This window comes from Urocampus carinirostris, chromosome 4 (assembly GCF_059441175.1).
Source record: "Urocampus carinirostris isolate Australia breed hairy pipefish chromosome 4, RoL_Ucar_1.0, whole genome shotgun sequence".
Taxonomy (NCBI): Eukaryota; Metazoa; Chordata; class Actinopteri; order Syngnathiformes; family Syngnathidae; genus Urocampus; species Urocampus carinirostris.
Window position 1 is genome coordinate 4,254,466 of NC_142352.1, and position 26,057 is coordinate 4,280,522.

Below are 26,057 nucleotides of genomic sequence, written 5' to 3' on the forward strand. Positions count from 1 at the left end.
TTATGAATAGGATTTCTTACCTTTGTGGTGGTCAGCAGAAGGCGCTCGCACACCTCCTTCATATTTGGCTATTATTTCTTTCTTAAATGCAATAGTTGTACGCACTACTTTTCGTTTTTCATTTGTAGCAACTTTGCTGCTTGCACTGACTTTCTTTTGAGGCATAATAAGGGGCTAAAACACTCGTACGCCGCTCAGCATCGCACCCTAGCGTACGCACTCACGCATTACCGGCGTTCGAACTCCGATTTTTTGACCGAACAGCGAAGCAAGATTTTCTCGAAATTTTGGGTTGGACACCGATTTGTTCGAACTGAGAGGCGTTCGAAAACCGAGGTTTCACTGTATTCTTAAAAGGCATTGTATTATTCTAAAAATAAGGCCTCAATTGGCATTACAATTTCTTAAATCCAATTTTTAAAAAGTTTTAAAAATGTGAACACATTAATAGGATTTAGATTTGTTTGAACTAAAAAGAGTTAGTTTCCGCTTCGCTCATGCAAAATTGGAACGAAACAGACATTTGCATGGTATCAATTTTGTCCATACGTACTTATGAAAAGAGCCATATTTGGGTCGCGAGCCATAGGATACCAACCCCAACTTTGGTGTAAATTTTAAGAGAAGTGGCTTTTCAACAAACATTTTTCGCCATAGCTAAAAGCTGTCCCAGGTAATGTGTACAAGGCACGCTGTATTGTGTGTGTGTATGTATAAATATATATACAGTGGCTTGCGAAACTATTTGGCCCCCTTTGTGACCTTTTGCCTCATTTCAGACTTCGAACATAAAGATATGAAACTAATTTCTTGTGAAGCATCAACAATAAGTGGGAGACAATCATGAAGCCTAACACATGTTATTGGATATTTTAAACTTTTTTAACAAATAAAAACAGAAAAAAAATATTCAGCCCCTTTACTTTCAGTGCAGCAAACAATGATTCAATGTTGATCTAAATGACTAACAATGATAAATGGAATCCACCTGTGTGTAATCAAGTCTCTGTATGAGTGCACATCCACTGTGATAGTCTCAGGTCTGTTTAAAGTGCATAGAGAATCATGAAGAACGAGGAACACACCGGGCAGGTCCGAGATACTGTTGTGAAGAAGTTAATAGTAATAGTTCCGCAAGCCACTGTATATATTTTTTTTGAGCCACTTAGTCAAGTCAAGTCAAGTCGTTTTTATTTGTATAGCCCTTAATCACACAGAGTCTCAAAGGGCTGCACAGGTTATTGCACAGACTATTATTACTATTATTACATTTTTGTTGGTGATAGGAAGGAGTGGAGAGGTGTTGTGAAAGGATAGTGGAATTGTGGACGCGTTCTTAAGGATGGGCTGGGCACCCGTATGATGTGGCAGGGGTAAACCAGTGAAAGCTGTCGGGCCCTGCTGTTGAACAAAAGAGTGTGTTGTGTCACCCTGACCCGAGTGACATGGCCGCTTTCTCGTGTCCCATTTCATTTGGGGGGACCTAAATTTGATTTCAAAAGGCATTCAAATGTCTAAAATTTAACTTGAATTGAGCTGTAGGAACCCTTATACAAGGTTTTAACAGATTTGGTAAACAATTGACAAAACAGAAGGACAAACAGTCCTTAAAGATGATGATTATGATAGATGGATAGATAGATAGATAGATAGAAACTTTATTCATCCCCGTAGGGAAATTCACAATTCCAGCAGTCTACCCCGTTGTTTATTAACAGATTAACATGATTCCCTAGGGGTGCTTGTAGCGGAGTGGATGACGTCACACGCCAGTCCAAAAGTTCGACATCCCTTTTCTTTGTGTCCAGGGATACACCACCTCGTGTTAGCAAGTCCGCCTCCTCTCCGATTCCCCCAGGCTTTCGTGTCTTTGTATAGCGGCGCTGAAGCCGGATTGCTCCGGGTAGCTCCACGTTAGCGTCCGGAATGCTGAACGTGAGCCACGTTTCCGCAAAACACAGCAACTGCGCTCCCTGTGGGCTTCGATGTTTTCCACCAGCACTCGTTGGTCTTATATGGTAGTGAGTTCGCATTTACCATGATTACGGATGGTACCGAAGACTTATAACGCCGCTAGCCGCTTAGCTAGCTCCGGCTCTTCTTCCACGATAGGCCCCTTCATCACGCCGGCACGAGAATTCTTCAGGGCAAGGAGTTGATTCCTTGAATAAACGCATTTTTGTGCGCTAAAACCCATGTCCATAGGATAGAAGTAATCCATAGTGTAGTTGTCAAAACGGGAAGAAAAACACCGAAGATAGAAGCAGACAATAAAACAAAAAAATCACAAAAAGTGAGAGATAACAGGGGAGCTGCCGGAATGATGTTGCAACCGTATTTTTCGGACTATAAGTCGCTTCGATGTAAAAGTCGCACCAGCCCAAAAATCCATCATTAAGGAAAAAACGAATATGGAAGTCCATCTGGACTTCGTGTGCTGACCGCGTTGTCCTGTATGCAAATAATCTTCACCTTTCAAACCTCTACCTCCCGCTGACATCACTCTCATTTTTCACCACGCCGGCCTCATAATCTGCTGACAGTTCAACTGCCGCCGCCCTCTATCAGTGACCCTCGACCCCCAGCGAAGGGCACCTCTCATTGGCCGAGTTATGTCTTGACATTTCACTGCTGGCGAACTTTCCAACCCCTCGGGGGGGAAGTCGCATCATAATGCTGCGGTTGCCACGACAACAGGAATATCGCCACAGACCATGCGACAAAGTGGTTTATTTGCCGGAGAATACGGAGAGATTCTCGATTTGAAGGGAGACGAATGACATTTCGGCACGTCTTCCGGATTTCACGACGACCTTTATATGGGATATGAAAGTGTAAAGCGCAGACAAATGCTGATTAGCCTTTATTTTCGACTCCTCGGAGGCAGGAGAAAAAAGGTCGCCGTTCGTTTTTTTTCCTTATTCTTCCTGCACCTAACTTATGATCCTATCTGACGAAAATGCATCACAGTTGTCCCTTGATTTCGGCAGGGGTTGTATTCCAAAAGAAGTGCCGTGATAATCAAAAACAACAAAGTAGAAATATTTGTTTATTTATTTATTAGATAACACATAATATGTACGACTGTCACAAAATAATAACTACAGCTGTGTCTGAAATAACGTCTGGCAACTTTTTCAAGAAAAAAACTAAAAATAAAGAAATCCTTTTTTCTTTTTTTTCCCAAATCAAACGCTTGCTTTATTCCGATTTGTAAATCTTGGTTCGTTTGGCAATTTGCATAATCAGCAGCCAATCAGAAGCCTGCATCGAATAACTTCGTGCTTCCGGACTTTCCCGAACGTTATAAGGTCTTGCAATTGCATATCATTTTCCAAAGTAGACGCACAGAGAACACAAGAAAAATGGAGAAGTGGTTAGGAATCCAGCCAAAACCTCATTCCCAGAAGAAAGATTCAAAAGAAGCTAACAAAATTGATGACGCTACAAAACGTAAACGTACATGAAAAGCATCGTGGAAAGAGGAGTTCACGTGGCTTGTAGCAAGACGACGCAACGCAAACATTGCACGAATGAAGATGAGTAAATACAGGTACATACAGATGGCAGATGGAAAACAGCAATGTCATATCCATGCAATGAATGCTATAAGTAGATTTATAATAAACTTAATTTTAAAGTGTTCTGTTATATATTCTTATTATCAATCCTTAATACTTTGCAACAATGTTTTTTTTTTGCGATGAGTCATCTTATTGTGTTTCAAGTTGTGAAAAATGGGGCAGGCAACTTTATGGCTGGGCAGCCAACTTTTCAGAGAGGGGGTCTTGAGGTGAAGAAAGAAAAATCTTGAAGCAAGGATCTGGGAATACCTTTAAGGTAGATGGCTTGAGTGGACGATAGTGGGACAAGGAGGACCCCGGAGGAGGAGATCTTGGTTTGGCGAAAACTGGAACGTGGAACGCCAAGGCTTGACGGCCTGGAAAGTCCGAGGCTTCAGGTCAAGTCATGTTTATTTATATATAGCCCTTAATCACAAAGAGTCTCAAAGGGCTGCACAGATCAAAGACTATTGCAAACTACAGACTATTATGACACCATCACCTCATCTAAAACTTCAGGAATGGAATTGGTTGAAAGGCTTCAGGTTCAGCAAAGAAAAGGAGGGAGTCCAGGGTATTTATTTATAATAATAATAATAATAATAATTTCCTTGTATTGTCATTCTGTGTAACAATGTACACAGAACGAAATGTCGATTGCACCTGACCCGTTGTAGCGAGCCGATGCAGCCGCAGCCAACAGAGGGCGCCGCCGACCACTTTTTAAGTCTTAGGAATGACTCGGCCGGGGCGCGAACCACCGACCTCCCAGTCTAGTAATGTATTGGCTCAAATTGCACACACTTGGGCAGGGGAAACTGAAAAGGGATTGGAAAATGGGATGAAGCTGCCTTGTTTTGGGGAAAAAGGGGGCGCATAAGCCAAACTGACACACACACACACACAAAGACCTCCCGAACCTGCCCCCTTGATATTATTTGCCGTGTGCTGTCTCCTACAGAACACAATGCACGATACGTTGACATCAATGACAATAAACAATTAAATTAAGCAATTTGAAAAAGCAAAAGTAAACCTTGAAGGAGCATGGATTGACTGTACACTGTAAACTTATGTCAATTGTGCAACGGACCGATATCAGGATGCCATCGCTTTAAGCGTTTTTTTTGTTGATTTGGTATTAGCTGCGTGAAGATGCTCTCTAACTATTTGTATACCGCTCTTTACAAAGTCAATTTTCCAATAATACTTCCCCTTTTAAACTTTTATTTGCCAAACTGCAATCTGTTCATGCTGAACGTAATTTCCCAAGGGCTCCAAGAGCAACACCTCTCAATAACACACACAAATTCGATATTTAGGTCTAAACGATCAATAACCGCACAGCTACGATCACCTTGCTAGACCGGGTTGGCAGGAAACGGTCCCAAAACAATCAGACGACCGCAATGAGAATGTTTCAGGTCACTCGCGTCAGCCAAAAAGAGATGAGTTAGCCTTCTCCGTCCCGCCGCCGCCATTAATCCACATCGCAAAAGTGTCCAGCTGGACCTCCGTAACGAGCCGGCGGCCATTAAAGCGGATATGCAGTCGGTGCGGTAAACTGATTTATTGATGGCCTTGAAGCCGCGACGGCTGCTGCTAACTGATATTAAGGGTTTGGCATAGGATAACCTGCGTGACCCACATAAAAGATGAAAGTGAGGCGCAGTGCAGGACTGATTAAAGTTACATTTTCAACATTTGGGGTCACCATCATGAAAATGCGTTTTTACAAATAAGGCCGTTATGTTAATATGTGTAAAATGTGCCCGGAAGTTACAATTTGCATAACCATTATTGTTAATATCTTGTACAGTGGAACCTCGGTTCTTAACCATAATCCGTTCCAGAACCCTGTTCAAAAAAACGATTTGGTCGATCACCGAAAATCGTTTTTCCCATTAAAAGTAATGTAAAATCGTTTTAATCCGTTCCAACACCCTGAATGTTTACCACAACGTAAACATGAAGCTAACCCAGGCTAATCATACGTTCGCGTTAGCGTAATCTTCCGTACGAAAGATTACGCTAACATGAACGTGTAGAGATAAAAAAAGGATTATGAATAGGATTTCTTACCTTTGTGGTGGACGGTGGGGAGAGAAAAATCATCAAAAGTTTTTCAACCTCTTCCAAAACTTGCGGCAGTTGCTTGCTTATAGCGCTAATTTCCTTAGCCACATCACTAGATTTCACAGCCTCCTTATTCTTGACTATCGTACTGATAGTAGATTTAGCCATGCTGTTTTCACTAGCAAGATCGGAAATTCGTACACCTCTTTCATATTAAGCTATTATGTCTTTCTTAAAGGCAATAGTTGGACGAAGAACTTGTCTTTTTTCACCTGTCCTGCTTGCACCGACCTTCTTCGGAGGCATAATAAGGGGCTAAAACACCCGTACGCCGCTCAGCATCGCACCCTAGCGTACCGGCGTTCGAACTCCGATTTTTTGACCGAACAGCGAAGCGAGAATTTCTCGAAATTTTTGGTCGAACACCGATTTGTCCGAACTGAGAGGCGTTCGAAAACCGAGATTCCACTGTATGTTAATATGTGTAAAATGTGCCCGGAAATTACAATTAGCATAAGCATTATTGTTAATATCACCTTTTTCTATAAACATACGTACTGTATGTACTCCTACTGTCGCACATAAGCCTACACTGCATCTTACCTGACCCTCCAAAACTGCCTTATATAGATAGATAGATGGATAGATACTTTATTCATCCCCGTAGGGAAATTCACACTTCAAGCAGTATCCTTGTATTGATTATTAACAGATTAACAGGATGGCCTCGGGATGCTGTGTTGTAGTTTAGCAACAGCGGAGTGGATGAAGTCACACACTAGGCCAAAAGTTCGACGTCCCAAATCCTTGTGCCCAGGGTTACACCACCTCATGTTCACGTAGATAACGAGCCCACCTCCTCTCCACTTCCCCCAGGCTTTTGTGTCTCTGTCTGTCCTAACAGCGCTAAAGCCGGGTAGCTCCACGTTAGCGTACGGGATGCTAGACGTGAGCCACGTTTCCATAAAACACGGCAAACTGCACTCCCTGTAGGCTTTGATGTTTTTCACCGGCACAGCCAGTTCGTCGGTCTTATTTGGTAGAGAGTTCACATTTACCATGATTACCGACAGTACCAAAGGCTTATAATGCCGCTAGCCGCCTAGCCTTCACCTTAGCACAGGCTCTGCTGCCACGATAGGGCCCCCTCATCGCGCCGGCATGAGAATTATTCAGGGCAAGGAGTTGATTCCTCGAATAAACACATTTTTGTGCGATAAAACCATAACCATAGGATAGAAAGTAATCCAAAGAGTAGTTGTCAAACGGGACGAAAAACACCAAAGATAGAAGCAGACAATACAAACAACAAATCACAAAAAGAACGAAATAACACGGAGCTGCTGGCAGCCTCTTTGATGTTACGGGCCGCATACTAAAAGAAATACATACACAAATATTACCCTAAAATTCGGACTACAAAGCGCACCTGATTATAAGCCGCACCCAGTAAATTTTTAAACGAAAAAAAACAACTTGTACATAAGCCGCACCTGACTACAAGCCGCATGTGCCTGTATTAAGAAATTAGATATTTATAAAGAAAGATGGTACACAGAAAGAGTTTTTAGAATAAACAGTACCTTAACCTCTCAATTACCCGTTGGGCTGCCAGACTTTTGAAAAACAAATACGTGTCTGTACAATGTCACCAGTCACTAAAACATGTCATGCCACATATCATTGGAAAGTTTTTTTTTTTTTTTTTACTTTCATAGAATAGAGTGCAACTACACCCCCACTGCACTAGGGGGGAGGTGGCACTCTGACTTGTGGGGGGCAGGGGGGTTGAGGTTTTCTTCTTCCGGGGGGGTGCATGACAGAAAAAATATTGAGAAACACTGCATTAAAGAAAGGAATCATGTTGCTTTAGGGCAGTTGTTCTCAAATAGTTGGGCAGCTTGAAACACAATAAAACGACTCATCGCAGTATTAAAGGATTGCTGATCAGAATCTATAACAGAACAACACTTTAAAATGAAGTTTATTATAAATCTACTTATAACATTCATTGCATGGATCTGCCATCAGTATGTACCTGTATTTACTCAACTTCATTCATGCAATGTTTGTGTTGCGTCGTCTGCTACAAGCCGCGTGAACTTCTCTTTCCACGATGCTTTCAATGAACGTTTACGTTTTGTAGCGTCATAAATTGTGTTAGCTTCTTTTGAATATTTCTTCTGGCGCTGAGGTTTTGGCTTGATTCCTGGTAAGGATATGTCAGAGTGTGCAGTTTCCTCATGCATGAGAAGATAAGCAAGACACTGTGGTTCAGCGATCAACAATAAGCAAAACGAAAAATGGTGCTTGCGAAATTACGTGACACAATCAGTGTTCATTTTACCTCTGAAAAGTGATGAGTCCCGGGGACTCGCATGCTCAAAATGGGTCCCAACCGAGATCTATGGGTCCCCAAAATTTAGTGTTATCGAGGTTAAAATTGTAAATCGGTAACAAATATACAATAAAAATCTATGTATTCATTCAGTTTTAATCATCAAATTATTAATTCATTTTCTACATCAAATTATTGTTGGTATTATACCGATTATAGGGATAACCACACACCTGTCTTTTTTCATTTTCTCCTTTTATACTTCCTTTTTTTTCTTAACTTCTTTATACAACAACGATGATTCGTAATATAATGCATCAAAGCAAGTGAGCCGTTTGAGAGCCGGCTCTCTTCAATCAGTTGAGCCGAAAAAGACGGTTCTCTAAAAAGAGACGGACTTTTCACCACACAACTTGAGATCGGCGTGCAGACGAAAACTCGAACCGCGAGACCAAAACAACATCTGCTGGATCTGCCTGCCGAAAAGTTTGGAGTGCGGTAAATCTTTGTTTAAAAAAAATGTAATCGGGTAATGATGACAATTTTTTTGTCAAAAAAGTTGCGTCCCAGGGACGTTGATTTGAGACTATGCGTCCCCAGCAAAAATGATGCGTCAGGGACGTGGGCAATCGAGAACACTGCACAATGAAAAACGTCTATACCAAGAGTAAGAGCACTATTAAATTGACAAATCTTAACCATTCCTAATCACTTCTCTGTTTTTCTTGTGTTCTCTGTTGATATGCAAATGCACGACCTTATAACGCTCAGGAAAGTCCAGAAGCAGGAAGTTATTCGATGCAAGCTTCTGACTGGCTGCCGAGTATGCATATTGCCAAACGAACCGAAATTCCGAAATTTCCAAAACGAACGCAGATTTTGAAATTGGAATAAAACGTTTTATTTGTTTAAAAAAAAAAAAAAAAAAAAAAGTTTTTCTCTAAAAAGTTGTCAGCCACCCGGGCAGAGACGTTTTTTAAGTTGTACGCCAGACGTAAAAGATTCATGGGTGTCCGGGCTGACGTTATTTCAGAGACTCCCTCAAGTGACCCCATAAAAAAATAATTAGGAGGAGACTTGTTTGGGAGGCGCGAGAGGAGTTCTTCTTCTGAGGGGGGGCGTTACAGAAAATAATTGAGAAGCCCTGCCTTAGCAGCTGCCATGTACTTTTCAAACAATCTCTTGAAGGTCAGAGCAACGCATGGCAAATATATATTCCAAAAACGAAAACTTGAACATCCCAGAAATGATCTACAGGCGGTTGAAACCCAAAAAAACTGAGCCATCACAATATTTGTGCAAGGCTTTTTTCTGTAATAATCGCTTCTGCTGGGTGCCAAGCGACATCAGTTGTGGGTTATGCCTCCAAAGCAATCTTTGGGACTCTGTGGCGGCGACAAGCAGAGGTGACGATGAGTTCGGCCCGACTCGACATGAGGCCGGCTCCCCAGCTGCCTCTGAGATTGAGCGCGGGCCCCAAGGTGAAGATGCTCCGTGTCCTGTGTTCCTGAAAGATGCATGAGCCCGAACGGGTGGCACGTACGTGCACTGCATCATTGATATCGAGCGATAAAGCCTTCCCACCCGGTCAGTCCTCTGACCTGATGTGTTTTTTCTTTCAAGCCTGCCTTCCCAAACTTCTTGTTCCTCTCAGATGAATCCAAAAAACCTATTTGGGTTTACACATAGACATATTGTTACATTTATCTGACTCGGAGGTGCCTGGAGAACAATGAAACAGTCTGCTATTGGAGGAGTGGTAGAAATTGCCGAAATAACTTGTAGCCAACACACTATTTTTGTAAGTCATGTTTATTTTTGACACCCTTAATCACAAAGAGTCTCAAAGGGCTGCACAGACCACAGATTATTGTAAACCAACAGACCAAACCTTTTCACACACTGTTGCTAGTATTTTGGCCCATTCCTCCATGCATATCTCCTCTAGAGAAGTCAAGTCATGTTTATTTGTGACGCCCTTAATCACAAAGAGTCTCAAAGAGCTGCACAGATCAGACTATTGCAAACTACAGACTATTATGACACCATCCTCTGATCTAAAACCTACACGTGGGCAAATAATACACAGAGATTGTCAACATAAAATATAGGTTATTCATAGGTTATAGTATAGAAGTGTGCTTTAAGTGCTTAAACATTTCCACTGAGGTTGCAGATCGAATCTCAGGAGGAAGAGCATTTCATAGCACCGGGGCCCGAATGGAGAACGCTCTCAAACCTGTGGATCTCTTCTTGGCTCTTGGGGTCACTTGTAGACCAGCGTTTTCAGAGCGAAGGAACTTAGGGTTGGATTATATCTGAAAGATATGAGGGAGCAAGTCCATGGATGATTTTGTATAATACCAACAGAACCTTAAAATCGCTCTCGAACTTGCGGATCTCTTCTTGGCTCTTGGGATCACTAGTAGACTAGCATTTTCAGAGTGAAGACTCCGGACCGGAACAAACGTTTGGAAAAATGGATTGGTCTCTCAGGAACCGTCCTCTTAGGGTTCAGATCCTACCTCTCAGATAGGACGCACTGTGTTAAATATAGTGAAATGACATCTGAGCCCTTTAATGTTACCTGTGGTGTTCCGCAGGGTTCAGTGCTTGGCCCCCTTTTTTTCTGCATTTACATGCTTCCATGAGGTAATATGATTAGTATAAGTATAATATCAGTTTCCATTGATGACACTTAACTATATCTTCTGATGGAGGAATCAGCCACACTAAACTGCCTCACTGCTTACTGTACAATGAAGTGGTCTTAACCATTTTTTTGCCATATAAATGATCAAAAAACACCTTTGCAACCCAATGTTAATGAACATTTTTAGAAATCCAGCCCTTTGAGACTCTGTGATTAAGGGCTATACAAATAATAAAAAAATAAAAATAAATATCAAATATTAAATGACTTTTATTAATAAATCCCCATTTATTTTTCACTCAAAAATATGTTTCCGTGAGGACTGTTATTTGATTTTTTTCCTCCAGATTTATGTATTTATTTGTTTATTTATTTATTTGGGTTTGTTATGGCTCTTTCAACATTTTGGGTTGTTGACCCAATGTTGAGTTAGACTTTGGGTTCAAAACACTCAGCATAAACATAGCTGAGTGCCTATTGATGTACAATTTCAGCTAGAAAATAGGTATAGCATTAGCAGAGCTACTGTACTTTATATGTAGGGCGAGCAGGTCAATACACTTTTGAAATAACAAATGTACCCAAATTCCCTTAAAGAATCTGGAAAATTCACATTTTTTTCCCGATTGTTATTTTGTTCAAGATCATACATATGACAAACTATCAGCATATTTTCACAATAATAATTTTGAAATTGTAACGTCGTTGAAAAACAAAATGTGGTATAACTGGGGAACTGATTGTTTGGTCATTTCTTGGCAAGAACAATGTTATTGTGTAATGGATTTAGAGTTTGTGTTTCGTCCTAGTGGTTCATGTTTTTGCACATCAAAACAGGAACACCAGGTCGAGGTTTTTGTGACAGTGTGGAAATAGTCAAAGAAAGCATTTTTATGCCGTACACGATGGTGTCAGAGTAATTCCATGTGAAATGAACGATGTCCCAGCACATTTGACGCTCAAGTCAAGCTTTGAAAGGTTATTGCTTCCGCCGAGGATCATTATCTTTCGACAGACTGTCTTTTTATTATGACGTCTTATATTCCGAACGTCCGGATCCTTGGCGGATGTCAGAGGCAGGGAGATAAGACGCCATTGCCAAGGACGACCGCACTCTGCGCCACAAATATTCCTCTTGCTTAGGCAAACCTTGCGCTCGATTGCTCTGTTGACGTTTTGGTTATGCGGCATTGCGTTGAGCACCGTATATTCCGGACTAAGGAGCGCACCTGATTATAAGCTGCACCCACCACATTTTAAGAGGAAAACCGATTTTAAACTTAGACAAGCCGCACCTGTATATAAGCCGCATCCGCCCACAATAAAACATGTAACACAAACACAAAATTAACCCAAACCCGACTTTAAGTCCCGCAATTGAAACTGAATGTCCTTCATTGAAGTACACAGTCCAACAATCACAGCTGGCGAAATGAACGAAAAATGATATCGGTACTTAAGGTTTGATGCAGACCTGCAGAGTCCGGGTCCCGTTGAAAGTAATCCAAGGGAAAAAGTGTATATTTCCAAAGGTAAGAGTGGGAAAAATATATATATCTACTATTGTCCGCCGCGTCCAAAAAGGTCTCACCTTTACTCCACTTCCCGTCAGCCCGCGTTTGTTACACCCCTTCTTTTTCTTTCGCCCGTGCAAAACATATCAGAATAAGTTTCTTAAATAAATACAAATAAATACATTACAAAAATATACACTTGCAAATACATTTTATACATGGTTACACATATTTACAAAGAAAGACGGTACACCTAGAGAGTTTTCAAAGCTTTAATAATAATTATGTAACTTTCATCTTAAACGGTGCCTGTGAAAGGGCAGTTAATGGTAGCAACACGCTCGCAACACAGTAAACGGGTCTGTTAAAAAAACATACCGTACTTGTAAAAATCACGGTAAACCGTCCTCATCTTCCTCCTTAGAACTGAAGCCATCAAAGTCGTCTTCCTCAGTGTCGGAAAGAAACTTTGTCATATAGACGTCGTCCCACGGTCTAGTAAAAAAAAAAACATACCGTACTTGTAAAAATCACAGTAAACCGTCCTCATCTTCCTCATGTGCTGCGTCATGTGCCAAGAAGTTGCAGTCTTCTCCGGCGCATATATTCCACCGGTCTAAATCTTACCTTTTGTACTCGAGCGCCGCTGGCGGCCGTTAGAAAAATTACATAAATTGGCCGCATCACTGAATAAGCCGCGGGGTTGAAGATTAGGGAAAAAAGTAGAGGCTTATAGTCCGTAATTTACGGTAGGTCAGTGTTGAGGATTGAAATGGGGAGTTCAGATTCGGAGTAAGAGTTTTTAGTCCCTGTTATCGTCTCTGAAGGACAATATCAACACCGACAGCTCCAAACATTTGCTGGAAAGTCATCAGGGAGTCAAAAACAGACAGCAACAAAAACCCTAAAGTGTTTTTTTCTGTTTTAAGAGTGTCTCTATGTAACCCATGGTCTGCCTCCGAGGGCTGATGATTCATCAAAAGTACTTTGTAGCGACTATTTTTAACAAAAGATCCCCTGGCTGGCGCTCACAGACGAACTGAAGTACAGATGGAGAAAAACACAAAAAATGTTAGCGTTTGAAGTCATTACCGGCGCTCAGGAGACGCGAAAACAGAAGATCCAAAGTGTTTTTTTGACTCTGATTTAAGAGATTGTTCGCTTGGGTCTTGTCTATCTATTAAAACTCGAATTAGGGGAAGTTATTGAGATGCTGACAGCATGATGTGATTTTTAGGACACTCACATGTCAAACCCTGCGATAATTCTTCCTCAAAACTATTGTTATGAGGGCAGAAATTTCCCATTGTGTGTGGTATGTGGAGGACATCCACAAGGTTACTGACTTCAGTGGTTTTCAAGCAGCGTACCGGGGTACAATAGTGTACCGTGAGACCTTATCTCGTGTGCCGCAGGAAATTGCCCAATTTTTTGCCATTGGTCACTATCTTGGCTTTCATCCAAAGATAGCCAGAGTAACTGTAACATTCATCCATACCAGTAGGTGGCAGAAGATTACTTAATAATTTTAGATACAAATGATTTGCTCATGAGATAGTATGGTATACTTAATAACTTATTTTGTTTGATTAAGTTATTTAAGATTGCAATGCAAAAAAAAATAAAAAATAGCTCAGTAGGTGCACTTGGGATCAAGAGGTCGCAGGTTCGATTCCCGGCTCCTCCGTGTTATATGTCGAAGTGTCCTTGGGCAAGACACTGAATCCCTTATGCCCCCAATAAGCAGGTTGGCGCCTTGCATAGCTGCATGGCCGCTATTGGTGGGTGAGTGTGTGTGTGTGTGTGTGTGTGTGTGTGAATGGGTAAGTGTGAAACACATTGTAAAGTGCTTTCGGAGGTCTTCATTGACTTGAAAAGCGCTATAGAAATGCAGACCATTTATCTTGCACATATTCTGCTGATATTAATGATTAGTTTTACTTTAGAAAAGTTAGAACGTAGAAAAGAAAATGCTCGTTTGTGGATCATTTATGCTCGTTTTTTTGTTGTTTTTTTTCTAAAAAAATAAAAATATTTTGTAAAGCTTCAAAAACAGGTTAAAAATATAGTTATATCCCAAATTACAACAAAAATAAAACAAAATCAATAACCTGTATTACCTCTTAAGCTATGGTGACCACTAATTATATATAAAAAAAAAACTTTATCAATTTTTAAACTGATCGTATATGTTTAGGTCTAAATGTAATGGAAGCTAGAGCTCTTGTTGGTTATAGGAATGAGTGGAGAGGTGTTGTGAAAGGATAGTGGGATGTTTGGCCGCGTTCTAAGGGATGGGCAGGGGCTCATATGATGCGGCAGGGGTAAACCAGTGAAAGCTGTCGGGCCCTGCTGTTGAACAGAAGTGTGTTGTGTCACCCTGACCCGAGTGACATGGCCGCTTTCTTGTGTCTCGTTTCATCTGGAGGGACAAAAGGTGCTTAACTTGTTTGGGTATTTGGGCATTTGGGTTGGCCATGGTCCAAACATTTTTGTGTGTGTTTTCTGCTACTTTTTCCCTTTTTTATTTTCTTTGTTCTTGTATGTGTTTGTCTTGCTGTCGGTCAAGCAAAAATGATCGGACAATAAAACGTTATCTATGACCACATTTGAACTCGTTATTTCAGCAAAATAGGAAACATACCACTTAAAGAAAATTGAACTTCTGTTAGAGAAAGATTTTGTTTTGTTTCTCAAATGTCTCCATCACAAATTAGTTAACCAAATTACTTTCTGTACTAACCCATGAACAATTACATTTGCTCTGCTGCCAATTACTGATACAGATGAATGCTTCTTACTTTGCTAATTGGGAAAATTGCACAGGAACTCAACAACAAATAGATAGATAGATAGATAGATAGATAGATATATAGAGACTTTATTCATCCCCGTAGGGAAATTCACACTTGTAGCAGTCTACCCCGTTGTTTATTAACAGATGAACATGATGCCCTAGGGGTGCTTGTAGCGGAGTGGATGACGTCACGCCAGTCCAAAAGTTCGACATCCTGCGGCAGATGGAAATCTTTTCTTTGTGAAAATCCAGGGATACACCACCTCGTGTTAGCAAGTCCGCCTCCTCACCGATTCCCCTTGGCTTTCTTGTCTCTGTATAGCGGCGTTGAAGCCGGATAGCTCCGGGTAGCTATAAACAGCACTTTTTAAAAAAATATTGTTCAATTTCTTGTTAACAATTAGGTGAAATTGGACAATTTTCTGCTGTTCTCCATTTAAGGTCTCATGACACTGCTCTATAGTTTTATGTTAAGTATTTCCAGTGCTACCAAACAGTAAAAATCTTCCGTAGCTTACTACAGCTGTTTAAAGCAAATTACCCAATACACATTTTCTATGGAAACAACAAAGACTGAAAACAAATCAGGTAATGCTTATCTTGCTATTGAAATAATTGACTTTAGCAAACACATTATTGTTCAAAAGTTTGTGGTCGCTTAGAAATGTTCCTATTTTTGAAGAAAAAGCACTATTTCTTTTAATGACGATAACATCAAACTAATTAAAATCACACCCCACCGTGGTACATTACAAATTTAGCAACAAACTGTTTTTTTAATGCAACATCTCCCTAGGTGTATATAGAAGGATTTCCAGCGCAACAAGCACTACAGTGGTCTAATAGTACATTTTGTTTGCTAATTGCTTTAGAAGGCTAATGGATGAATTGATCACCCCTTGTGCAATTATGTTAGCACAGATAAAAACAGATTAGCTGCTTAGAGAAGCTATAAAACTGACCTTCCATTGAGCTTGTCAAGTATCTGTGGCATCACATTTATGGGTGTGATTCAACTTTCACAATTACCCAAAAGAAACTGAACTCCATACTTGTTCTGAAAGGTGAGGGCTATCCCATACAAAAAATGACCAAGTCACTGAAATTCTCCTACAACGGTGTGTACTACTCCTCCCTTCATTAACAAGAGAAGTGGAAAGCGCTGCTGCACGAAACCAAGCAAGAAGACAAGTAAATTAGAGTCTCTAAATTAGATATAGACATCTTAAGCATCCCAACTAGTAGCTTTGTTTAATAGTATCAATGTCTGAAACTTATGTCAAAAAGTTAGCTGACACCAGGGCAGACAAGTTGCCTGCCCAGCCATAAAGTTGCCTGCCCCATTTTTCACAACTTGAAACACAGACGACTAATCGCAAAAAAAAACACATTGTTGCAAAGTATTAAGAATTGATCATTAGAATATATAACAGAACAACACTTTAAATTTAAGTTTATTATAAATCTACTTATAACATTCATTGCATGTAAATGACATCGCTGTTTTCCATCTGCCATCAGTATGTACCTGTATTTACTCATCTTCATTCATGAAATGTTTGCTACAAGCCAGGTGAACTCCTCTTTCCACGATGCTTTTAATGTACGTTTACATATTGTAGCGTCATAGATTTTGTTAGCTTCTTTTGAATATTTCTTCTTGGGCTGAGGTTTTGGCTTGATTCCTAACCACTTTACCATTTTTCTTGTGTTCTCTGCGTCTACTTTGGAAAATGATATGCAAATGCACGACCTTATAAGGCCCGGTAAAGTCAGGAAGCACGAAGTTATTCGATACAGACTTCTCATTGGCTGTAGAGTATGCAAATTGTCAAACAAACCGAAATTTCCAAACCGAACGAAGATTTCGAAATCGGAATAAAGCAAATGTTTGTAACAAGCTACCATTCAATCCTGTCTAAAAAAATTTTTAAAAGATTTTTATTTATTTATTTATTTATTTTTCTTGAAAAAGTTGTCGGCCAACCGGGCAGAGACGTTGAGTAAGTTGTACGCCCGACGTAAAAGATGCACGCCCTGGGTGTCTGGGCAGACGTTATTTCAGACACTGTTTATGCTTTTACCCCCCAAAATTGTCTACAGTCGTACTGAAATACTATTTTCAATATTTGACACTGCTCTATTTGAGTTATGAGTACCGTATTTTACACACATACCCAAAAAAATAGTTTTTGGTCCTATATTTGACATACATAAGACGCACCGGATTATAAGGCGCTACAATGGGAACGTCGACAAAACAGTCAGATAGTTCAGTCCAACTTATTACCCCCTTTAACATTTTTAAAGCTTGCAAAGAAGCAAATACGTGTCGAGAACACGTGCGGATGCGGTGTCCGTACGATGTCACTCAAATGCATCGTTCCAAATATCATTCGGAAGGTTAAAGTCTTGGGATTCTAGAAATGCCAACCATTCCTTAGTTTCTATTTTCTTTTTCGCTCGCAACTTTACTGTGCATATGACAATAAACACTTGGAATTGAGTTTAATTTAAAAATAGACACTCCATTCCATCCATTATCTGCACCGCTTATCACAGAAACATCCAGTTCAGTCTGAAACAAGATACAGGGAAAATATATAGCCGGAGTAGCTCACCGAAGTCGTTGTGATCAATAATAATGTGCAACCATGTTCCTCTTATGTCCGTGAGTGTAGTAAATCCAGGAGAATAAAATATTTACAAATACAGAATAGTAAAACATGCTTTCTCTATGCCGTCAACCCAACGTGCTATTCACATTCATCTTTTTCGGCCAATTGCAGGCTTTGTTTTGCCGCTTAAGCCAATGCCAGCCTGTAAATGATAAAAAGGATCCTCCCCCTTTACCTCCGAATAACTTTAGCCAATAGTGATCGATTCAAATGATGATTGACACATTGGTTAGCCAATGAAACGCCGGTAAATAAATCCCAGCATACACCGTGGACTACTTGGCCTTCGGGGGAAAATCGAGTCGGCGGCTGCTTGCCTTAGTTGCAAGACTTTGCGACTTAATATTGATCCATAAATAAGGCGCACTGTATTATAAGGCGCATGGTCAGCTTTTGAAAAAAAATAAAGGCTTTTAGGTGCGCCTTATAGTGTGGAAAATACGGTACTTTAACCATAAACCCTAATTTCCTAACTACTTGTGCCAAAGCAGGGAAACAGGTTTTTTTTTTTATATTTGAAGTTTACTGAAAACTGAATCGAGGACAACCGCAACCAAAGAGATTAGTTTCCGGGACCAATAATCAAAGTACTTTGTTCACGTCGTGGAGATATATAGAAGATTAAAAATGCAGGGTTCCCAGTGGCCCGGCTCGGAATGCTAATTTTCTATTTGCAAGCGAGGGATCAGTGAGAAACTGTAAAGGGTATTGATCCGAGGCTGGCGGAATCGCGCCCAGAGCCTCTTCATTTGCTTTTACTGCTCTAGCTTAAGTGATTTATCCTAAGGGTTCATTAGCCTCATCCCCCATGCCCGCTATGTGACGCCTTGCGCTTTAAGTACAAGTCTTTCTTGCCTTCACCCAGCTTGCTCAATGCAAGGTTCGTACGGGGGCTTGAAATCCTTGCAAATGCCTTCATTTTAATTTAAAAGTGCTTGGATTTCGGGTGAAGGGGTTTGTGAATGCTTGAAATTATTGCTATTGCCATGTGCTATTGCTAACTGCTACCACAGTTCAAAGCGGCGCTGCCACGAGCGGCTGCCTTTTCCAGCAGCTGCCCTATTGTTTTATTGTCTGCTCCTATCTTCGGTGTTTTTTCTTCCCGTTTTGACAACTACACTATGGATTACTTCTATCCTATGGGACATGGGTTTTAGCGCACAAAAAATGTGTGTATTCAAGGAATTTCAACTCCTTGCCCTGAAGAATTCTCGTGCCGGCGTGATGAAGGGGCCTATCGTGGAAGAAGAGCCGGAGCTAGCGAAGCGGCTAGCGGCGTTATAAGTCTTCGGTACCATCCGTAATCATGGTAAATGCGAACTCACGACCAAATAAGATCATCGAGTGCTGGTGGAAAACATCGAAGCGCACAGGGAGCGCAGTTGCTGTGTTTTGCGGAAACGTGGCTCACGTTTAGCATTCCGGACGCTAACGTGTAGCCACCCGGAGCTATCCGGCTTCAACGCCGCTAAACAGAGACACGAAAGCCGGGGGGAATCGGAGAGGAGGCGGACTTGCTAACACGAGGTGGTGTATCCCTGGATTTTCACAAAGAAAAGTTTTCCATCTGCCGCAGGGATGTCGAATTTTTGGACTGGCGTGACGTCATCCACTCCGCTACAAGCACCCCTAGGGTATCATATTAATCTGTAAATAAACAACGGGGTAGACTGCTGGAAGTGTGAATTTCCCTACGGGGATGAATAAAGTATCTATCTATCTATCTCTCTCTCTCTATCTATCTCACTCAACAAGTTTGCTTGAAAATTATGTCGACGCTGCTCTCTGGTGGCTTAACGTTAGTTGGCATTCATTTGTGTGGAATTGTCAGATGAAGCACCGTTGCCCCCTGCAGGACAGGTGCATGTTATATACCTAAATTGGGCACTATGCAATTATTAGTAGTGCGAGGATTAAATAGCAATTTCAACTTTTATTATGGGCCATGCAAAAGAGAAGTTAGATACGTACTTTATTCATCCCCGGAAGGAAAAAATTTACATTTCCAGCAGTATCCTTGTGTTGAAAAATAAAATACAGTGGAACCTCGGTTCTCGACCATAATCCGTTCCGGAACCCTGTTCGAAAACCGATTTGTTCGATCACCGAAATCATTTTTCCCATTAAAAATAATATAAATCGTTTTAATCCGTTCCAACACCCTGAATGTTTACCTTGAATGTTTAACGTAAAGCTAACCCAGGCTAATCGTACGTTCGCGTTATCGTAATCTTCCGTACGAAAGATTACGCTAACATGAACGTGTAAAAATAAAAATAAAAAAGGATAAAGAAAAGAATTATGATTAGGATTTCTTACCTTTGTGGCGGTCAGCAGAAGGCGCAGGTGGACGGTGGGGAGAGGGAAATCATCAAAAGTGTTTCAACCTCTTCCAAAACTTGCGGCCTTTGCTTGCTTATAGCACTCACTCCCTTAGCCACATCCCTAGATTTCACAGCCTCCTTATTCTTTAGTATCGTACTGATCGTAGATTTAGCCATGCTGTATTCCCTAGGAAGATCAGACACTCGCACACCTCCTTCATATTTGGCTATTATTTCTTTCTTAAATGCAATAGTTGTACGCACTACTTTTCTTTTTTCACCTGCAGCAACTTTGCTGCTTGCACTTTCTTCGGAGGCATAATAAGGGGCTAAAACACCCGTACGCCGCTCAGCATCGCACCCTAGCGTACGCACTCACGCATTTCCGGCGTTCAAACTCCGAACAGCGATGCAAGAATTTCTCGAAATTTTTGGGCGGACTCCGATTTGTTCGAACTGAGAGGCGTTCGAAAACCGAGGTTCCACTGTATCTGGATAAATTCACGTGTAGATATATTTGTGGAACTGCAAAACACATCATTTTGACCTGATTTCTTCTTTTAATAGTAACTGTAAAGTTAGCTTTAGAAGTCCTTGAAAAGTCCTTGAAAATATTTGTAGGAACCTTATCAATAGCTGTCCTTGTGTTTTTGCCTGTCCCCAGGAGCAGCCAGGGCTTTATGCACATGAAGCTCTCCAGGACCAAGGAGAACAAGTACGTTCTGGGCCAGAACAGCTGCCACTTCGACAGCGTGCCCGACATCATCCACTTCTACTCCAGTCGCAAGCTGCCCATCAAGGGGGCCGAGCACATGTCCCTGCTGTACCCCGTCGCCATCAGGACACTATAGTGCCGCACACCAAACCAGTACCAGAAAAGGGAAATCCCAAAACTGCTGATTCTGACTCATCTCACTGGCTGACAGATTTCCCACAGATCTGTTTTATTTTTTTAAGTTTATTTATGACCGTCACACACACTTACTTCCCATTTTTTCGGCTTTCCCACAGAGAGGCTGCACTTTCATTTATCACGGCTTGCCAGCTGGGATTTCTTTGAGGTTGGAACTAAACTGTCTTTGCGTTGAATAAGTTCCAGGGTTGGGTAGGGTTACTTTAACTGGATTACTTTCAATTACTTTTGGATTACTCCAATATTGGCCGGTCCAAATTGTCCCTAGGTGTAAATGAGCGAATGAGTTGTCTGTCCCTGTGTGCCCTGCGATTGGCTGGCAACCAGTTCAGGGTGTCCCCTGCCAACTGCCCGGAGATGGCTGGGATGGGCTCCAGCCCCCCCCCGCGACCCTAATGAGGATAAGCAGTACGGCTGATGAGATGAGATGAGAAACTAAATATGAATAAAATGATGACTCACAACACGTGGTAAGATTTCTCTCCTGGCTTTGATCTCTTTGATCTCCGGCAAAACCAACATCAAATGCGACAGAAACAAAATGACAATAAATCCAAACAGCTTACTCCCCAAGCCTGCACAAAATTGAGTCATTTGTTTCATATTTAGTTTCTTTTGTCTCTTATTAGCATATTTGGTATTGGAGTAATCCAAAAGTAATTGAAAGTAATCCAGTTAAAGTAACCCTACCCAACCCTGTGAATAACACTACTGAAAAGTCAACAGTGGAGGCTGTGTGAGGCCTTTTCTTCAACAGTAAATCAACTCTATTAAAATGAATACGGACTTTAATTTTTGCAGTGCCACTGACCGTATGAGACCTAAATCTTCCACTTTCTTTTTAAAGGGACAGTGTGTAATATCTAGCGGCTCATAGTGGTGAAAAAGAAAACCGTTCATTATAAAAAACAATAAACCTGAATAATAAGTGTGTATGTTATATTAGTCATAGGTCGAGAAATTTGAATTTACTTGAGATAACAAGAGTAACACCGAGAGGGAGCTGGCATTGATGTCTGCCATCTTGCTGCTACCGGTAACCTTATTACACAGGCCCCACTAAAAAACTGTTTTTGTTTTTTCTCCTTTTTTATGTGTTTTTTTTCCCTTTCCCTTTGCTCTTCTTTTCTTTCATTTTTCTGTCTTTTGTTTTTTTCCCCTTTTCCTTTCATTTTTATGTATTTTTCTTTTTACTTTATTTTGTGTTTTCCCTTTTCTCTTTATTATTTTGTTTATTATCTCATTCTTTTTTATTTTGCCTGCCTTTTTTTAGCTTTTCTTTCATTGGTTTCTGTCTCAGTTTCCCTTCTTACTTTAGTTTTTCTTTTTTTTCTTTTTACCTTGTGCTTTTCTTTTGTTTCTTTTTTTTTCTTGTTTTTTCTCTCTCACTTTTTCCCCTTTTTACTTTTCCCTTGTTTTCTTTTCTTTATTTGTCCTCTGCTTTATTTTTTTCTTCCATATTTTCCCTAGCTTTTCTTTTTACTTCATTTTGTTTTTTCCTTCTTCTCTTTCTGCATTATTTTCTATATTATCTCATTCCTTTTTATTTTTCTAGCTTTTCTTTAATTTGTTTCTGTCTCATTTTCCCTTCTTACTTTATTTTTTCATTTTTACTGTCTTTTTCCCTTGTGCTTTTCTTTTGTTTCTGTTTTATTTTCTTGTTTTATCTTTTTTTCTTTCAGTTTTTCCCCCTTTTTACTTTTCATTCTTTTCTTCATTTTTCCCCCGTTCTTTACTTTTCCTTCCATATTTTCCCCTTGTCTTTTTTCTTGATTTACCTTTTTTAATCCTATCTTTTCTTTTCACTTCATTAAAATATGGTAAAAATATTAGAGTAAAGCAATTCAATTTTGGTCCCTCCTAGTCGCCATAGTTTGTCTTCTTCCTTGTGTTATGTAGTACATGTTTTCAGTTGCACTACACAAGAGTGACATAGAGTGGTCCAATAATACACACTGTCCATTTAAATAGGCTGGCAATGAATGAGTTCATGATCTTGGTAACATCTATCCTTAGTTGATACTATGCACGTAGATACGTTGCATGGGAGGGGGGCAAGAACAAGACCTTAGGGGTCCGGCTTATGGGTCGATTATCCTTTCACGTCTTCAGCATCCATCAACCAGATGGAGGCGTGTAACACCAGGTGGCAAGACGTACCGGAGATGCAGCTCAACGGATGGATCAACCCATCCAGAAGGACCAAGTAGAGGAACTAAAACCCCTCTTTTGACCCTGACGCTGTCCCGCCTCGCTCCCCCCCAACACCACAAGGCCTGCATTGTCTACCTCAAAGAAAAAAAAACGAAAAAAATCAATGCCATTCAGCCGTCTGTCTGAGGATCAATAAGTACAGTCGGTCGACCCGTATCGATCCGCCCTTCACTTCCTAATTTCCTCGGACTCTCATCATCCGTTCCGATTAAAAAAAAAACAGGAAAAAAAGAACTCAAACCCGACTTTGGTGTTTTTGACAATGCTGTGTGATGTCAAACGTTTAGTTGAAGCCTTAGAAACGAAATGCATGGAGATCAGCTCGCCGCCATCCTGCTCGGGAACCGTTCTTCCCTGTCTGTAATTTATTGGCGGGCTTGGTAGCGACCCGCTTTTTGTCGTGATCGTGTTCTCCGGGGTGACTCCTGTGGTGCTCTACGTTTTGCTCTTCTTGTGTGCTCGTCACGCCTGCGCCCAGTTCCAGTACTTCCCGACCAATCGCCACGCGGTTTGTCGGACCTTAGACGAACACGTCCCCGTTATAAAGGCTCGAGGACGGAGAGTCTTGCCATTTCTTCTTGGGTTTTGCTCATCAAGCACGCTCGAAAAACAAACGAGCTCGAAAGCAATTGAAACAATGATGACTTCCGTTTTTTCAGTTTTCTAAGTACCGTAAATTCCGGACTATAGAATGCACCTGATTATAAGCCGCACCCACCACATTTTAAGAGGAAAACAACTTACACAAGCCGCACCTGTATATAAGCCGCATGCGCCCACATTAAAGAAATGTAACACAAAATTAACTCAAACCCGACTTTTAAGTCCCGCGATTGAAACTGAATGTCTTTCATTAAAGTACACAGTCCAAAAATCACAGCCGGCAAAATGAACAGAAAATGATACCGGTACTTAAGGTTTGATGCAGACCTGCAGAGTCCGGGTCCCGTTGAAAGTAATCCAAGGAAAAAAGTGTATATATCCAAAGGTAAGGGTGGGAAAAATATATATCCACTAATGTCCGCCGCGTCCACAAACAGGTCTCACCTTTACCCCACTTCCCGTCAGCCCCGCGTTGGTTCTGCCCCTTCTTTTTTATTCGCCTGTGCAAAACATATCAGAATAAGTGTCTGAAATAAAGACATTACAAAAATATACAGTTGCAAATACATATTATACATGGTTACACATATTTACAAAGAAAGACGGTACACCGAGAGAGTTTTCAAAGCTTTAATAATAATAATATAACTTTCATCCCAAACGGTGCCTGTGACAGGGCAGTTAATGCTAGCAACACGCTCGCAACACAGTAAACGGATCCGGTGAAAAACCATACCGTACTTATATATAATATATCCACTATTGTCGGCCGCGTCCACAAACCTCACCTTTACTCCACTTCCCGTCAGCCCGCGTTTGCCCCGCCCCTTCTTATTTGCTTGTACGAAACATATCAGAATAAGTTTCTAAAATAAATACATTACAAAAATATACAGTTACAAAACGCTACTAGAAACAGGCTCACAACACAGTAATCACCTCTGTTAAGAAAACATACCGTACCTGTAGAAGGCACGGTTAACCGCCCTCATCTTCCTCTTTATAACTGACATCATCAAAGTCGTCTTCCTAAAGTATAGGAAAGAGACTTTGTCATGTAGACGTCGTCCCACGTTCCCTCATTTGAAAACACGCTAGCATCACGCTCGCAAAGTACAGTTTACGTGCGGTAGCTCTGTCTCCTTCTATATCGGACTGCTCCATTGCGTTTCGCTTGAAAGTTGCGTCATGTGCCTTTCTTTTTGCAATTTGCATGATAATAATAATAATAATAATAATAATTTCCTTTGTATTGTCATTCTTTGTAACAATGTACACAGAACGAAATGTCGATACACCTGACCCGTTGTAGCGAGCCGATGCAGCTGCAGCCAACAGAGGGCGCCGCCATATTACCAATTAGGTATGATGAGGCTATATCTACGCTAAATTGATTGTGCACAAACTAAGAAGTTGCAGTCTAAATCTTACCTTTTGTACTCGAGCGTCGCTGGCGGCCGCTAGAAAAATTACATAAATGGCCGCATCACTAAATAAGCCACAGGGTTGAATGTTTGGGAAAAAAGTAGCGGCTTATAGTCCGGAATTTACGGTAATCAAGTTAAAGTAACCCTACCCAACCCTGGATACGGGCAATGAAATATCTCACCTGCTAGAAGAAAAATGGGTGCATTGGAGGTGATAAAGCCCATGCAGCTTTACTTAAGCGGACCTACGAAAGAAAACATTACGAGAAGATGAATGAATGTGGACGTAGCCTCTTGATGATTGCTGCTAACGGGTGTCGGAGTACTCCAGGGGAGTTCTTACTTAGCTTTGGAGGACTTCAACTGCAATCCACGGAGGACACACTTAACATTTCTCTCTGAAGAAGCCTCTTTTTTGTCTGAAGTGTCTTAAAATATGTGTGAGTGTGTTGGTGCCGTTCCCCCGTCATGGCCAAATGTATATACTGAATGTATTTTAAACACGGGGGAAACACGGCCGTATTAAAGTACATCAATAAAGAAATCGGGTTTATTACAACTAAAGAGCTGTCAGATTTTTTTTTTTTTTTTTTGGGGGGGGGTGATGGAACCAGTTGCCATGGTAACGCCTGTCTGTAAATACCGAGCCGGCGATACGGTGTTAAGAGTCAAAGATTGCGGCTGTTGGAGCCGCTAGAGAGTTGTGTATCGATCTGCTAGAAAACACGATACTACACTCGTCGCGCACACTTCAGGTACAAGGCTTTTTCCAGTGCAAATAGTTAAAGGGGAAATGACGACTCGTGTCTCAGATGAAATATAAATAGGATAAACTCAACCCGTTAAAAACGGTTGTGAACCATTTTAGGATTAACGTAAATTGCCATGTTATTGAAATACAGTAGGGCAAATAAGGGTTTAGTCTACCACTAATGATGCAAATTCTCCCACTTGAAA

The 26,057-nt window shown here is 41.0% G+C and overlaps 1 protein-coding gene across 5 annotated transcripts in view; it reads left to right on the plus strand.

The window, feature by feature from the left end:
- Positions 1 to 25,664, plus strand: part of shf (Src homology 2 domain containing F) — a 197,489-nt gene extending 171,825 nt beyond the window's left edge. For all 5 annotated transcript variants that reach the window (XM_088333493.1, XM_088333491.1, XM_088333492.1 and 2 more), the window contains one exon: positions 20,608 to 25,664. In XM_088333493.1, the coding sequence (XP_088189619.1) occupies positions 20,608 to 20,794 (187 nt within the window). In that variant the 3' untranslated portion in view covers positions 20,795 to 25,664. The remainder of the gene's footprint in view (positions 1 to 20,607) is intronic.
- The last annotated feature ends 393 nt before the right edge of the window (positions 25,665 to 26,057 follow it).